The 14,235-nt window shown below is 41.5% G+C and overlaps 1 protein-coding gene across 1 annotated transcript in view; it reads right to left on the bottom strand.

The window, feature by feature from the left end:
• The window catches only part of LOC121292264 (latent-transforming growth factor beta-binding protein 2-like), a 658,547-nt gene that overhangs the window by 96,154 nt on the left and 548,158 nt on the right, over positions 1-14,235 (bottom strand). Inside the window, exons 27-28 of the mRNA XM_041214068.1 lie at positions 12,684-12,806; positions 11,628-11,759 (exon numbers count right to left, since the gene is read on the bottom strand). Of these exons, the coding sequence (XP_041070002.1) occupies positions 11,628-11,759; positions 12,684-12,806 (255 nt within the window). The remainder of the gene's footprint in view (positions 1-11,627; positions 11,760-12,683; positions 12,807-14,235) is intronic.

The following is a 14,235-nucleotide window of genomic DNA, read 5'->3' as shown; positions in this document are numbered from 1 at the left end:
TGAGGAAGTGCCACAGTATTTTAAGATCATAAGAAATTGAGTATGCCTCCAGTCCAATATGAAGTTATATTTTAAGTGTTCAGGGAGTATGTTCATCCACCCAGACAGATAGATACATTTCTTCCAGTCTTGTTAATCCTAAGAGGTAGCAGATGCTCCTGCCTGCACTCTCCAAACACTTAAAATTTAACTTTTTGGGGACCATAGTTTTGAAGATCATTCAAACATGTAGCTTAGTGGTTACGCTACTGGGCTAGTAATCAAGATGCCTGGAATAATAATATGCAGACATGAGATTAGATCGCATTTTGGGAATTTAAGTTCAGCTAATTGAATAAATCATCTGGTTTAAAAAGCTAACATCAGTAATAGTGAATACTGGGATATCGTAAAACCCCAATTGTTTCACTAATGCCCTTTATGGAAGACAATTCTAACTAGCACTGAAACAGGCCTTTTAGCCCAACAATTCCATGCTGTGTTCATGCTCCATTCAAACCTCCTCCCATCCTTCCTCATCTAAGTCTACCATTGTAATCTTTAATTCCCTTCTCCCTCAGATACCTGTTCAACTTCCCCTTAAATGCATCTATACTTTTTGCTTCAACCACTCCCTGTGTAAGCGAATTCCACATTCTCATCACCTTTTGGATTAATAAAACTCCTCTGAATTCCTATTGCATGATCTTGAATGCATTTCTTAGTGCATATCATATTGATTGCCTCTAGCATTGTTTCCCCCCAGAAATAAAAGCATCGGCCCGGAATTTTGCTACCAGGTGAGGTGCACAGGGTCAGGACATTTCCCGGCTCCAGAACCCAACCTGGAAAAAAGAGATCTGGAAGTTGGGACATTCGTTTGGGGGGGCAGGCTGGCTCAGAAGTTGGACCCGCCAACCCTGGAATGAGTGCGGGGGCTGTCAGGTGCAGAGGCGGGCTGTCCAGAAGGCCTGCCTCCATGCTCTGGCACTGTGAGAAAGATTGGAAAAAAAACAATAAAACCCTCCAGCCCTCATCCCACTCATTCCCCCACATACTACACATGCCCCATCCATGCCAACCCATGTCACCTCATGCCCTCCCACTCCCATAGACCCCCATACTGCCATGAACCAACATCCTGTACCACCCCAATGGCTCCCCATACCACACATGCCCATGGCCCTTTATAGCTTGATGCCAACTTGGTGCCAACTCATGCCAACCCATGCTCCCCACCCGCCATCCTTTGACCTGACCCCCTCCACGCCAACTCACTTTGTGTCCACCACGGGACACCATGTCCACCTCACATGACATGAAGTTGTGTGTCTATTCATTAAGACCTTACTTAAAAAAAACACTCATTGATAAAAAAATTCAATATTTTGAAATTCCTTCAAGGAATCTCTCGTGAATGCATTTCACTTAAATACTTAATCCACTTCAAACATTTCACTTCAGGTACTTAATCTCTTATGAAAACAAACATCTCTAATCAATAAGGACTTGGAGCTGTCAATCAAACTGCTCCCTAAACAAGCACCCTGATGTGATAACATTAGGTTGTAAAATCAGTCACGCAACACAAATCCTGTAATGATAACCCTCAGGCTTATGGCCAGAATTTTCTGTTCGGGCCCCACATGCTGGCACGTAAAATGATATGCGATGACATCAGGTGTGCGTACCGACATCACCGCGCATCATTCCGAACTGTCATTCGGTGGGAGCACACCAATTCGACTATGCACCCACCGAACTGTCAAAGGCCTGTTAAGGCCATTAACAAACAAATTAAACAAATTGACAGGGCTACCCATCCAACCTTAAGACTGGCAGGCAGGCGAAGAGCCCAAGCGGCCTTCGCATTTTTCTTGAAACCTCATCCACAGGTGGGATGAGGTTTCATAAAGGGTTTATTAAAATAATAAATATTTTCCAAACATTTCATAAATATATCCAAACTCATGTGATGCTGTCCTGACTCTCCCTCCTCCCCCGTCCACACAGGTAGCACTGAGCACTACCAGGTGCGTCACGCTGGGCGGGCGTTAATTGGCCTGCCCACATAAAATGGCAGTGCGCAGCCGATTGCAGGCAGCGATGAGCTCTGCACCCGCCCGCAGCCGCTCCTGACCGGTCTGCCCGACAGGGAGGAAATTCTCCCCATGTCAACAGACAGAATGAAATAGCCCGCACTGATCTTTTAAACTCCATTTTTTTAAATTTAAAGCCCAACAGAGTTAAATCTCTTGACAGTTTGACAGTTCTTCGACAGATCCAATGAGTTTATGCACCTTCTATGCACATTCATGTCTGCTTTTAACAATCCCAAAAGGCACTTAATCTCTCCCAAAAAGGTAGCTTACCTCTCCCAAAGGGTTCCTAACCCTGAAAAAACGGTGAAGGCCAAGTTCGGGGGTGAGATTTCTGGGTTCGGCCTCTGCCAACATTTTCGTGCAGATGGAGTGCTTCTCTATCACTGTGAAAATTCAGGCCATTCTCTCTGTATCCACCTTTCATAATTTAAAATCCTGTATTAGGTCACCCCTCAGCCTTCTTTTTCCAAGAGATTGTTTATCCTTTCCTGATATATATACCAGTTCATTTCTGGTATCATCCTTGCAAATCTTTTCTGCTGCTTCTCCACTGCCTCTATATTCTTTTTATAATATGGTGACCAGAACAGCAAACAAAATTCTAAATGTGATCGATACAGGTTTAGCATGAGTTCCCTCCTTTTCAATTCTATCCCTCTGGAAATAAAACTGAGTGCTTGTTTTGATATTTTATTTCCTTGCTATCCTGTGGCACAACTTTTAGTGATTGGTGTATTTGTACTCCAAGATCCCTTTGTTCTTCTACCCCACCTGGACTTGCACGTTCCAAGTAATGAATGACCTCTCTATTCTTCCTACTAAAATTCATTATCTCATTTGAGCTTCATTTGCAAATTATTTACCCATTCTACAATTTTATTTGTGTCCTCCTGTAATTTGTTGCAGTTCTCCTCAGCATTGACTATTCTCAGCATACAATTTCGTCATTGACAAGTTTAGAAATTGTGTTTTGATTCCAAATTCCAAATCGTTAAAGCAAATTGTGAACAGCAGGGTTCTCAACACTGATCCTCGTGGACCAGCACTACTCACTGAAAAACTGCCCCTTACTCCCATTCTCTGCTTTCTGTCTTGAAGCCAGCTCACAATCTATTTTACAGCTTGTCCCTGGCTCTACCTTCTCTGACCTTTCTCATTAGTCTATAATGAGGCACCTTATCGAAGCACTTTTGAAAATCCAGACAAATTATATCTACTGCATTACCATTGTCTACTCTCTCTGTTAACGCCTAAAAAAACAAGGTTGGTCAAACAAGGCTTCCTCTTTTGAAATCCATGCTGACTATTCATTTGTATATTTTATTTTTCTAGATATTCTCCCATTCTCTCCTCTAGTAGGGTTTCCATTATTTTTCCCATCACTGATGTTAGGCTGACTGGTCTATAAATCCCTGGGCATTTTCCGGCCCCACTTCTTAAATATTAGAATTAGGTTAGCTATCTCCCAGTTCTCTGGAACCACACCTTTTTCTCACAAATTAATAAATATATGTGGTATACATCTGCTATCTCTTCCCTAGATTCTTTTAAAATGTGTGGATGCAATTCAATGAACTAGGGGCTTTATCGTCTTGAGAGTTTAATTAGTTTACTTCATATAGCCCTTTTTTTAAAATGTGCTTATCTCATTGCTCATCTCATCATTCAATGTCATGTGTACCTGATAAATACCAAAGCAAAATTATGTTACTCCATTGTTACTTGTAGTATTATCCTGTTTATCCCTTAATAGTCCTATTCCCACCCCAGCCTTTCTTTTTATTGATATGCCTATAAAATATTTTACTATTTTGTTTAATCTTCTTTGATTATTTCATTTAGCTGCTAATGCCTTCCTAATTGTTTTTGACCTAATCACTTCTTATTCTCTCTTATTATGCACTTCTCTGCTGTCTATGTACCTAATGTATGCCTCTTTCCTAACCTTCAATTTTTCCTTCATGTCTATTCATCTCACTAGCATTTAGTTTTTTAAAAATTCCCATTGTTGTTCTACATTGTTGTTTGTCAATTTTATTTCCCATTTTATTTTACCAAATTCTAATCCCAGCCCCTAAAAACAGCTTTCCTTCAATCTATTAATCTGGTTTTCATCATATATATGTTCTGCTCTATTATCAATTTAAAACATGTATCATTATAGTCCCTATTGCTGAGATGTTCCCCTACTTTTACTTCTCTGATCTGCTCTGGCCCATTATGAGATCAAACAGTGAATTTTCCCTTGTTAGGCCTCTTACTATTTGGGTCATATGTCCATTTAGGTCCAGGAAACATTGTATGAACTCTGTTCCCTTATCCTCTTTACCTGTATCTTCTGCCCAATTAATATTTGCTCTCCTTGCCTGATCTGACCTATATTTGACTCCATACCTAAAGCACAGCAATGTGGTTGACTCTTAATTATTCTCTGGCACGAAATGGCATGGCAAGCCACTCAGTTGTGTCAAAACTGCAATGAAAATCAATAATAAGGAGAACACTGACAAACTACCTGGCATCGACATAGGCACAAGATTTGGCTACAATGACACACCCAAACCAGTTAACCCTGGTAAAGTCCTCCTCAATAGCATCTGGGGTCTTGTGCCAAAATTGGGGGAGCCACAGCCATTGCCATAATTTCAGCCAATATCCCAGATTCCTCCATCCTTGGGTATGCCCTATCTAGCAGAATATGCAAGCAACAGCCTGACATAATTATATGTCAAGCAATATTGTGGACCCCTCCATTATTATTCCTGAATATGTCCTGTTGCACAAGCCAGATAGATCCACCAGAGGTGATGGCATAGTACTTTACAATCAGGAGGGAGTGGCCCTGGGTGTCCTCAACATTGACTTCAGATCCCATAAAGTCACATGGGATCAGGTCAAGCATGGGCAAGGAAACCCACCTGTTGATTACCACTTGCTCTTCCTCAGGTGATGAGTCAGTGCTCCTCCATGTTGAACTTGACTTGGAAGAGGAATTGAGAGGAGCAAATGCACAAAATGTACCCCAAGTGGGAGACTGTAATATCCATCATCAAAATTGGTTTGGCAGCCATGACCTGCCAAGATGGCTGAGCTCTGAAGCACTTATCTGTCCACCTGGGATGTGAGAGAACTCAACACTAGTGAAAAGTTTAATTGACCTTCTCCTCACAAATTTACCTGTTGCAGATGCACCTGTCAATGACGGTATTGATACACATGACCACCACATTTTCCTTGTGAGAGCAAAGTCCTGTCTTCACACTGAGGACAGCCTCCAATGCGTTGTTTGGTCCTACCATTGTGCTAAATGGGATAGATGCACAACAGATCTAGAAGCTCAAATGTGAGCATTCATGAGGCGCTGCTAGCAATCAGCAGCAGCAGAGTTGCGCTCCATCACAATCTGTAATTTCATGGCCTGGTATGTCTCACAATACCAGGGACTAACCCCAGTTCAAAGAGATGTGTTGAACAGTGTGCCATTAGCATCACCAGACATACCTAAAAATTAGGTGACAACTGGTGAAGCTACAGTTTAAGATTACATGCATGTCCTGGACAGATCTAAGCAACCTCACAAACAACGGATTGATCAAAGTTCTGCCACATTCATTCATGAATGATGGTAGGCAATATTACTAACCGGAGGAGGAAAATCCATGAATATCCCCATCCTTAATGATGGCAGAGTTTAGATCATGAATTCTAAAAATGAGGTTGAAGTATTGGCAGCCATCTTCAGCCAGAAGTGCTAAGTGCTGATTTGTCTCAAGATAACCATTAATAAATCCAATGGGAAGTTCATGAGAGCCTTCTTTATCCAAAGTGTGGTGACAATGTGAAAGGAGCTTTCACAAGCAGTAGTTGAGGTAAATGTAGGTGAGGCAAGACAAGCTAATGAGTGAAAGAAGAATAGAAGGATACTCTGGTAGGGTTAGAGGAAGGTGGGTGGGAGGAGGCTTGTGTGGAACATATAAAGAGATCAGTTGAGCTGAATGTCCTGGCGGAATTCAAACCCCAAACAAATTTAACCAAATGTTTAACAAGCCTATGGGATGTTAAAATGTAAAAAAAAAAGCTCAAACTGACCTCAACCCACCTTGAACCTGCTGAATTCCAGTTTTAATGGGGGCAGGAAAGCAGATGGCCAACATATCTGCTGCCAGGAGGCAGGTCACTGATTTAAACATTCTAATATGGCTCCAGCTTTAATACTGGCCGGCTGGGTTTCCTGGGGCTTGCAAAATCTGGCCACTAAAAGGAAGCAAGGATTGTTGCATGGAAAAGATAAGTGTTTTTCCAGAACTGCTTGTGGGTCAGGAGGAGCAGGAGTACTACCCCCAGCCAATCAAGCAACCCAGTCTCCCATTCCTCAGGATTGGATCACTCTCACTCCACCCTGCATTCACAAACTCCGCAACCACTTTTTCTGCTCTCTATCCCTCTCGAACCCACCAAATCCCCAAAGCACCCTGTAACTAGCCCTCCTCCCTTGTGATCTCTATCCTGAGCATCTGGAAACCTACCCACTCCTGAGCTGTACCCTCTTCTGGAGTATTCACTGCTTCACAGGGAACCAAGACTTTAAATTAGGCTGGATTCTGGGTGGGGAGCCTGTTAAATAAAATCATGCACGTCATGGAGTTAAAACTCCACACTATTAGGGAATACGGACTTTTGATGAGAACACTGCTCTCACCTCCCACTCCCCCCACCCACAGTTTGGAAATCATGCCTCAATAAATATCAGGGCCTACAGAAATAAATATATAAATATATATAAGCAATATATATATTATATATATAAAATATACAGATATAATCTATGAATGGGATTTGGTTCTATTGCCTCAACAAAGTCCTAATGTTAATCAATGCTATGCAAATAATGTCTATGCTCTGATTACAACCAGTTTGGCCAGAAAAGAAGAGGATTGCTGAATTGAGGAACGAGCCATCAATTTTGTTAAGAATAAGAGAAAAACCCGTTTATCATATTTTCCGATGCTCAAGGCTATTAGTTAGCAATAAATCAAGTGGTTCAATCCTCCAGAGAAACATGAAGTACTGGTAACTATTTCACTGGATACCAACCCAAACCGACCTGACTGATGTAGTGCCAAAATCTTATAATGCAATGCACTGGGGTTTGGTGGAGTTTCTCAAAATGCAGAACAACTTGGAGGGAATATTCAAACAATAAGAATATAGTATAATTTCTGATGCCATTTCCATTTTTTCCCCAGAATGTTCCTATTCATCATTAATTAAATTGAATAAGATGGAACAAAAAAACATTGCTGTTGCCTTGGAGAATACGTAAACAGATTTTGCTCAACTGTCCCAGTGATGTGATAGCTTCAATTTCAGGGTGGGAAAGAAAATTGTTCACTCAACAACTCTGGTTATTGTTCAGTCACAGATGTCAGATATAGATACAAAGAAAGACTAGCTTGGTTTTCACTTGTGAGATCACATTTTCCATCATTTTAAAGATTAAATGAATGAGGTTTGAATTTCACTGTCAAATTACTTAGGCATGTAGAGACTTATTGTGCATAGCATTACACAGAAAATACAGGCAGAGGTGTAAAATGGGTGGCAATGATCAGGTAGCTTTGGTCCAAAAATGAACAAGAGTGCTGAATTGCAGAGGTGAGGTGAGAGTTACTATGCTTGACAGTGAGGCAACATTTGACCGAGTTGACATCGAGGAACCCTAATAAAACTGAAGTTAATGGAAATCAGGGGGAGAAACCGCCACTGGTTGGAGTCATGCCTGACACATAGGAAGATGTGGGGGTTGCTGGAAGTCAATTCTCTCAGCCCCAGGACATCAATACAGGAGTGCCTTGGGGTCGTATCCTAGGCCCAAACATCTTCAGTTGCTTCAACAGTGATCTTTCCTCCATCATAACGTCAGAAGTGGGAATGGTCACTGGTGACTGCACATTGTTCACTACCATTTTTAATTCTTTCAATATCAAAGCAGTCTGTATCCATATGCTGCAAGACCTGGACAACATTCAGGCTTGGGATGATAAGTGGCAAATAGCGTTCGTGCGACATAAGTGCCAGACAATCACCACCTCCAACACAAGAGAATCTAACCATCTCCCCATGACATTTAACGACATTACAATTGTGAATTCCCCACCCTCAGCATCCTTGGTGTTATTAATAACTGGACACTCCATTGGACTAGCTATATAAATGCTTTGGCTACAAGAGAAGGTCAGAAGCTGGGAACTTTATGGTGAGTAATTCACCTCCTTAATGCCTCATTGCACAACATAGCTACAGGTCATTTGCCATGAACATTGCAATCAGTGTTTATTCTGTGTGAGCAGTACTTCAGAGGGGATGATGGTGTAGTTGTTGTGTCACTGGACTAGCAATCCAGAAGTCCAGGATGTTCTAGGGACATGGGTTCAAATCCCACCATGGCAGCTGGTGGATTTTGAATTCAATTAATAAATCTGTAATATAAAGCTATTCTCAGGAATGGTGACCATGAAATTTTCATTGATTCTTGTAAAAAACCATCTGGTGCACTAATGCCCTTTAGGGAAGGAAATCTGCTGTCCTTACCTGTGTCTCCACAGGTCTACATGTGACTCCAGACCCACAACAATGTGGTTGGCTCTTAACTGCCCTCTGAAATGGCCTAGCAAGCCACTCAGTTCAAGGGTGATAAGTGATAGGCAAGAAATGCTGGCCTTGCCAGTGTCGCCCACATTCCATGAAAGAATAAAGAAAGTAAATCCCATTTACCTGCTCTGTTCACTTATTTCCTTTATTTTCCTCTCCTTCAACCATCTAACCTATCTTACAATGTTAAAGGTGATATATAAATGTAAGCAAGCAAGAGCCTTTGGACTGAATTTTCATTCTGGTGTTCCCATCCAATGCTGGGCTGAATTCCAGGACAGGAAACCAAAAATGGCCATGCTGGGACCCTGGAGGAGATGTGCAAGGAGGTAGCCAATTAAGAAGAGTAAGTGTGCTCCCCAGCTTGGGGGGGGGGGGCCAATGGGATAGCCCAAAGCCAAGAGACCATCACTATTCCATCTATGATCTCCAGTCACACTGGGGGACCCATCCGTCACCTGGAAAATCCAGATGATGTAGGTTTACTTCAATTGGCACTTTGATTTGCCCTTGGTGGGCGTACGGGCCCCACCGGCTCAGCGGCGGATGGACAGCCGACCCCTGCCACTGAAACGGGGCCTGCTGCCATTTTGAGTGGGCAGGCCAATTAAGGCCCGCCCAGCGGCCTGCCCGACAGGAAGCGCATGTGCGCGAAAGAGCAGACTGCTCCCTGAGACAAAGTACTGTCTCAGGGAGATTACTGACAGTCCAGAAAACTTTAATAGAAAAATTAAAAAATTATTAACATGTCCCCCTCATGTGACAATGTCACACGAGATGGGACATGTTAATAAATATCAAATAAAATGTATTAAACTTTTTAAAAACGGACATGAAATCTCATCCTGCCAGTGGATGAGGTTTCATGTATTATCAGAAGCCTGCTGGGGCTCCTGACCTGCCCACCAGCCTTAAGGTTGGACGGGCAGGTCTTTAATTGTCTTAATTACTCTGTCAATGGCCTCAATTAGCCATTAACAGGTTGGCGGGTGAACAGCTGATTTCGCTGTCCGCCTGCCTTCCAAAAAATTTAAAGGGACCGGGATGATGTCGGGGGTTCCTTCCGACGTCATCCCGCGTCATTTTCCCGTCGGCGAGCGGCCCCACCCCAAATCACCAATGGGAAAATTCAGGCCTATGTTTTTATATAAACGACATAGGTGACTATGTGGGGGGGTAGGATTAGTAAGTTTGCGGATGACACAAAGATTGGCTGGGTGGTTAATAGTGAGGTTGAGTGGCTTGGGCTACAGGAAGATATAGATGGGATGGTCAAATGGGCAGATAAGTGGCAGATGGAATTTAACCCTGAAAAGTGTGAGGTGATACACTTTGGAAGGAGTAATTTGACAAGGAAGTATTCAATGAATGGCATGGCACTAGGAAGTTCTGAGGAACAAAGGGACCTTGGCGTGTGTGTCCATAGATCTCTGAAGGCGGAAGGACGGAGTGGTATGGTGAAAAAGGCATATGGGATACTTGCCTTTATCAATCGAGGCATAGATTACAAAAGTAAGGAGGTCATGTTGGAGTTGTATAGAACCTTGGTGAGGCCACAGCTGGAGTACTGTGTGCTGTTCTGGTCGCCACATTATAGGAAGAATGTGATTGCACTGGAGGGGGTGTAGAGGAGATTCACCAGGATGTTGCCTGGGATGAAACATTCAAGTTATGAAGAGAGCTTGGATAGACTTGGGTTGTTTTCGTTGGAGCAGAGAAGACTGAGGGGCAACCTGATCAAGGTGTACAAGATTATGAGGGGCATGGACAGGGTGAATAGGGAATAGCTGTTCCCCTTAGTTGAAGTGTCAGTCACGAGGGCACATAAGTTCAAGGTGAGGGGCAGGAGGTTTAGGGGGGATGTGAGGAAATACTTTTTTACCCAAAGGTCTGGAATGCATTTCCTGGGAGGGTGGTGGAGACGGGTTACCTCACAACCGTTAAAAAGTACCTGGATGAGCACTTGGCACGTCATAACATTCAAGGTTCTGGGCCAAGTGCTGGTAAATGGGATTAGGTATGTAGGTCAAGTGTTTCTCACGTGTTGGTGCAGACCCGATGGGCCGAAGAGCTTCTTCTGCACTGTGTGATTCTGTGAAGGAAACCTATTCCTCTTACCTGGTCTGGCATATATGTCACTTCAGTACCACTCCAACATGGCTGACTCTTAACTTACCTCTAATTTGTCCCATTAAGTCAGTCAATTAAAGGCAAATAGGGTGGGGAATAAATCCCAGTCTTGCCAGTGAGGCCCAACAATGGAGAATAAAGAGAAAAGTAGACTATTTTTGCAATATTGAATGCCTCAATGTGATCAATGAGTGCATTCTTGAGAGAGCCCTAATTCCTAAAGTATGCTTCTATTGCTAGGAGTATAAAATTGTACAAGTTACCTCTTGATTTTGTTTTGATCATTTTCTCAAAAAGTTTAAAATTGGCCTATGGTCATGGAAAGCCAAGGATCTTTTTGCAAGAATGAAAGGTACTTTTCAACTGAATCAACCTCAACTGAGAAAAACAAAATTATGTTGGAAAAGTATGTTCTGAAGGGAAACTTACAATTTATGTTAGCTAAATGCTTTTAATTCAAAGGGAAGTGAGCTATATTAAAACCAAAACAAAAACAGAATTACCTGGAAAAACTCAGCAGGTCTGGCAGCATCGGCGGAGAAGAAAAGAGTTGACGTTTCGAGTCCTCATGACCCTTCTGCCAGACCTGCTGAGTTTTTCCAGGTAATTCTGTTTTTGTTTTGGATTTCCAGCATCCGCAGTTTTTTTGTTTTTATTTACATTAAAACCAAGTTGTTTAAAAATTCTAGAATTAACAAAACATGAAATACTTAATAAAATTATTCTAAATCCAGCATGCAGATCTTAATCCTTAAGCATACTCACCAATGCATTCTCCAATAGCTGTACGTTGGAAACCAGGCTGGCATCCTACAATGCACTGATAAGAGCCAACTGTATTCTCACACTTCCAGGTCCCACAAACAGAGCTGCCATATAAACTGCATTCATCAATATCTAAGTAGATACAAGCAAATCCAAAAGAGTTGGTGATAATTAGCAACAGAAATATGTTGCTTAATAAACTTATACATTTTAAAATGACTTGCCTTTATATCAAATTTCAAATAATAAAACGGGTGCAGTAAAAGTCATGAATGAACAATAATTTGATTTTAGGAGAATGATTGACTAATGTAACCTTTAGAATTTATGCAACAATTCTCCTCTAGGTACTTTAAAGCACATCAATATTTGATTTTCATTGAAAATATAGGAAATCTGAACAATCTTTTACAGGCTTAAATGCAAAATAACCAATTATGGAGAACAGGAACATTTCAAATCCTTACAAGTATGTATGAGGTATACTTCTTTTTGTTAGGCATTCTAAAATGCTAGCAGTCTCTAGTCATATTTCTCATAGCAAGTTGCTCATATGCTGCTGTGTGGTAGGAGATAGGTGGAAATGTGGCTGGGATCAGGAGAGGTGTTGATCACCATTGCAAGAATTTGTACAGAATTTGTACAGAGTTAATGTCAGTGATATCCCATTTTTGCTAGTTTCAGGGGTATAATGCTCAGGAGATAAGGATGGTGATCAATAACACAAGGTCTGATCCCTGTTTGCCTATGATGGGCATTTCTGATTGCAAAGTTGGTGGGTATGGAAAGCTACTGCTGAAACAGCCTGTGACAAAATATTGTTGGCAACACTTCAAACACACAAGAGTTAACAAAAGGATATTTTTAGTCATTTTCTTGTAATTTTTCTAAAATGTGCTTGCAATTGTTTGAAATGTGTGTACGAACGTATGTGCAACTATAATAATATAGCTCGTGTAAAACAATCATTATTGTACAAGACATAACATAGGTCCTTCATTGTTAAAGTACTAAAGTCACAAATAAAATTGCTAATATTTTTTAATTGATTCTTACCTATACATTGTTCTGCTTCAGGTAAATGTGTGAAACCTGTTTCACATCTACACATGTAGGATCCATCTGTATTTATACATTGGCCCCCTGAGCACTTGGCCTCCTCACTGCATTCATCCACATCTGCAGAATAAACAATATAACTGCAACACTGAACTCAGAAATAATGAAATAAGCAAGACAAAATATGTAAATGCATAGAACAATATGAAATTCCATGCAAGCAAGTGTAAAGCACAGTACATAGGACAGAAAAAAATACACAATGCACATATTCCATGTATGTTGTTGGAAAAGGCAAGTCTGATGTTGAAATGAGTTAGGTGTCTTAGTGGATTCGATGTTCAACATTTCTAATTAATGCAGAACCACAGCAACAAAGCCAGAATAATACTGGCCTAACATCAAAACAGGAGAATAAGTCAGAGGGGATTATGCTTAAGCTGTATAGCGTTTTTCTCAGAGCACACCTTGACTACAATATCCATGTCTGGTCACTAAGGGACAAAGATGACATTCAAATATTGGAAGGAAAGCAGAGAAAAGCCAAAAGACGGATATTTAGATGGTGATTTTCAATTGAGGCAGACATCAGGGTGGTGGCGGAGAAAAGATTGCTGGTACCTAATGTTGCCTGTGGAAAGCCTAACTGATTTTGGTGACCGGACCTCATTACAAAAACTTGTTAAGCTGTGAGTTCTAGAGAGGCATTGACAGGCAACTTGCTGAATTTGGGGGCGGGGATGGGGGTGAGAGCAGAAATCTGCCATTCATCTGCTAAGACCTGCCAACAGAAACACAGAAGGCCAGGTAGAAGCCATAATGTTTTTTGAAGGGGTAGGCAATTCATTCTCGTTTTTCCTCGTCTTGTTTGTCCTAGTCCCACAAGGATCAGTTAAAAGCCTAGTGAATGTTTTCCAACCTTTAAACTAGGCCTGAATTTTTCAGGTGGCGGGCGGGCTCGGCAGGAGCAGGCGGGGGCCTGCCCAGGGTAATACGTGAGCCATTGCGCTCAGTGCTAGCTGTGCAGGCAGGGGGAGGAGGGAGAGTTTGGGCCAGCATTCTTTCGCGCATGCATGCAAAAGAGCACTTCAATCTCCCTGAGGCACGGAGCTGTCTCAGGGAGATTGAATCAATGTTGAAATAATTAAATAAATGGTTAAAAAATTTATTTGAACATGCCCCCTATGTCACATGAGATGGGACATGTTTTAATATTTAAGAAATTTTATTTATTTGATAATTAAACAGTAAAAATTTAATAATTAAACGTTAAACAGTTAATTTAACGTCTGTCGTTGGGAAATTGTTGGAATCCATTATTAAGGAAGTAGTAATGGGGCATTTGAAAAGTCAAAATGCAATCCATCAGAGTCAGCATGGTTTTATGAAGAGTAAATCACGTTTGACTAATTTGCTAGAATTCTTTGAAGATGTGACATGCAAAGTGGATAATGGGGATCCTGCAGATGTAGTATATCTGGACTTCCAGAAGGCCTTTGATTAGGTGCCATACAAAAGATTAATACACAAGATAAGATCACATGGAGTT

The sequence above is a fragment of the Carcharodon carcharias genome, chromosome 20, assembly GCF_017639515.1.
Source record: "Carcharodon carcharias isolate sCarCar2 chromosome 20, sCarCar2.pri, whole genome shotgun sequence".
NCBI classification, from domain to species: Eukaryota; Metazoa; Chordata; class Chondrichthyes; order Lamniformes; family Lamnidae; genus Carcharodon; species Carcharodon carcharias.
The sequence above is the reverse complement of the archived record's forward strand: the minus strand, read 5'-3'. Positions and strand labels throughout refer to the sequence as shown.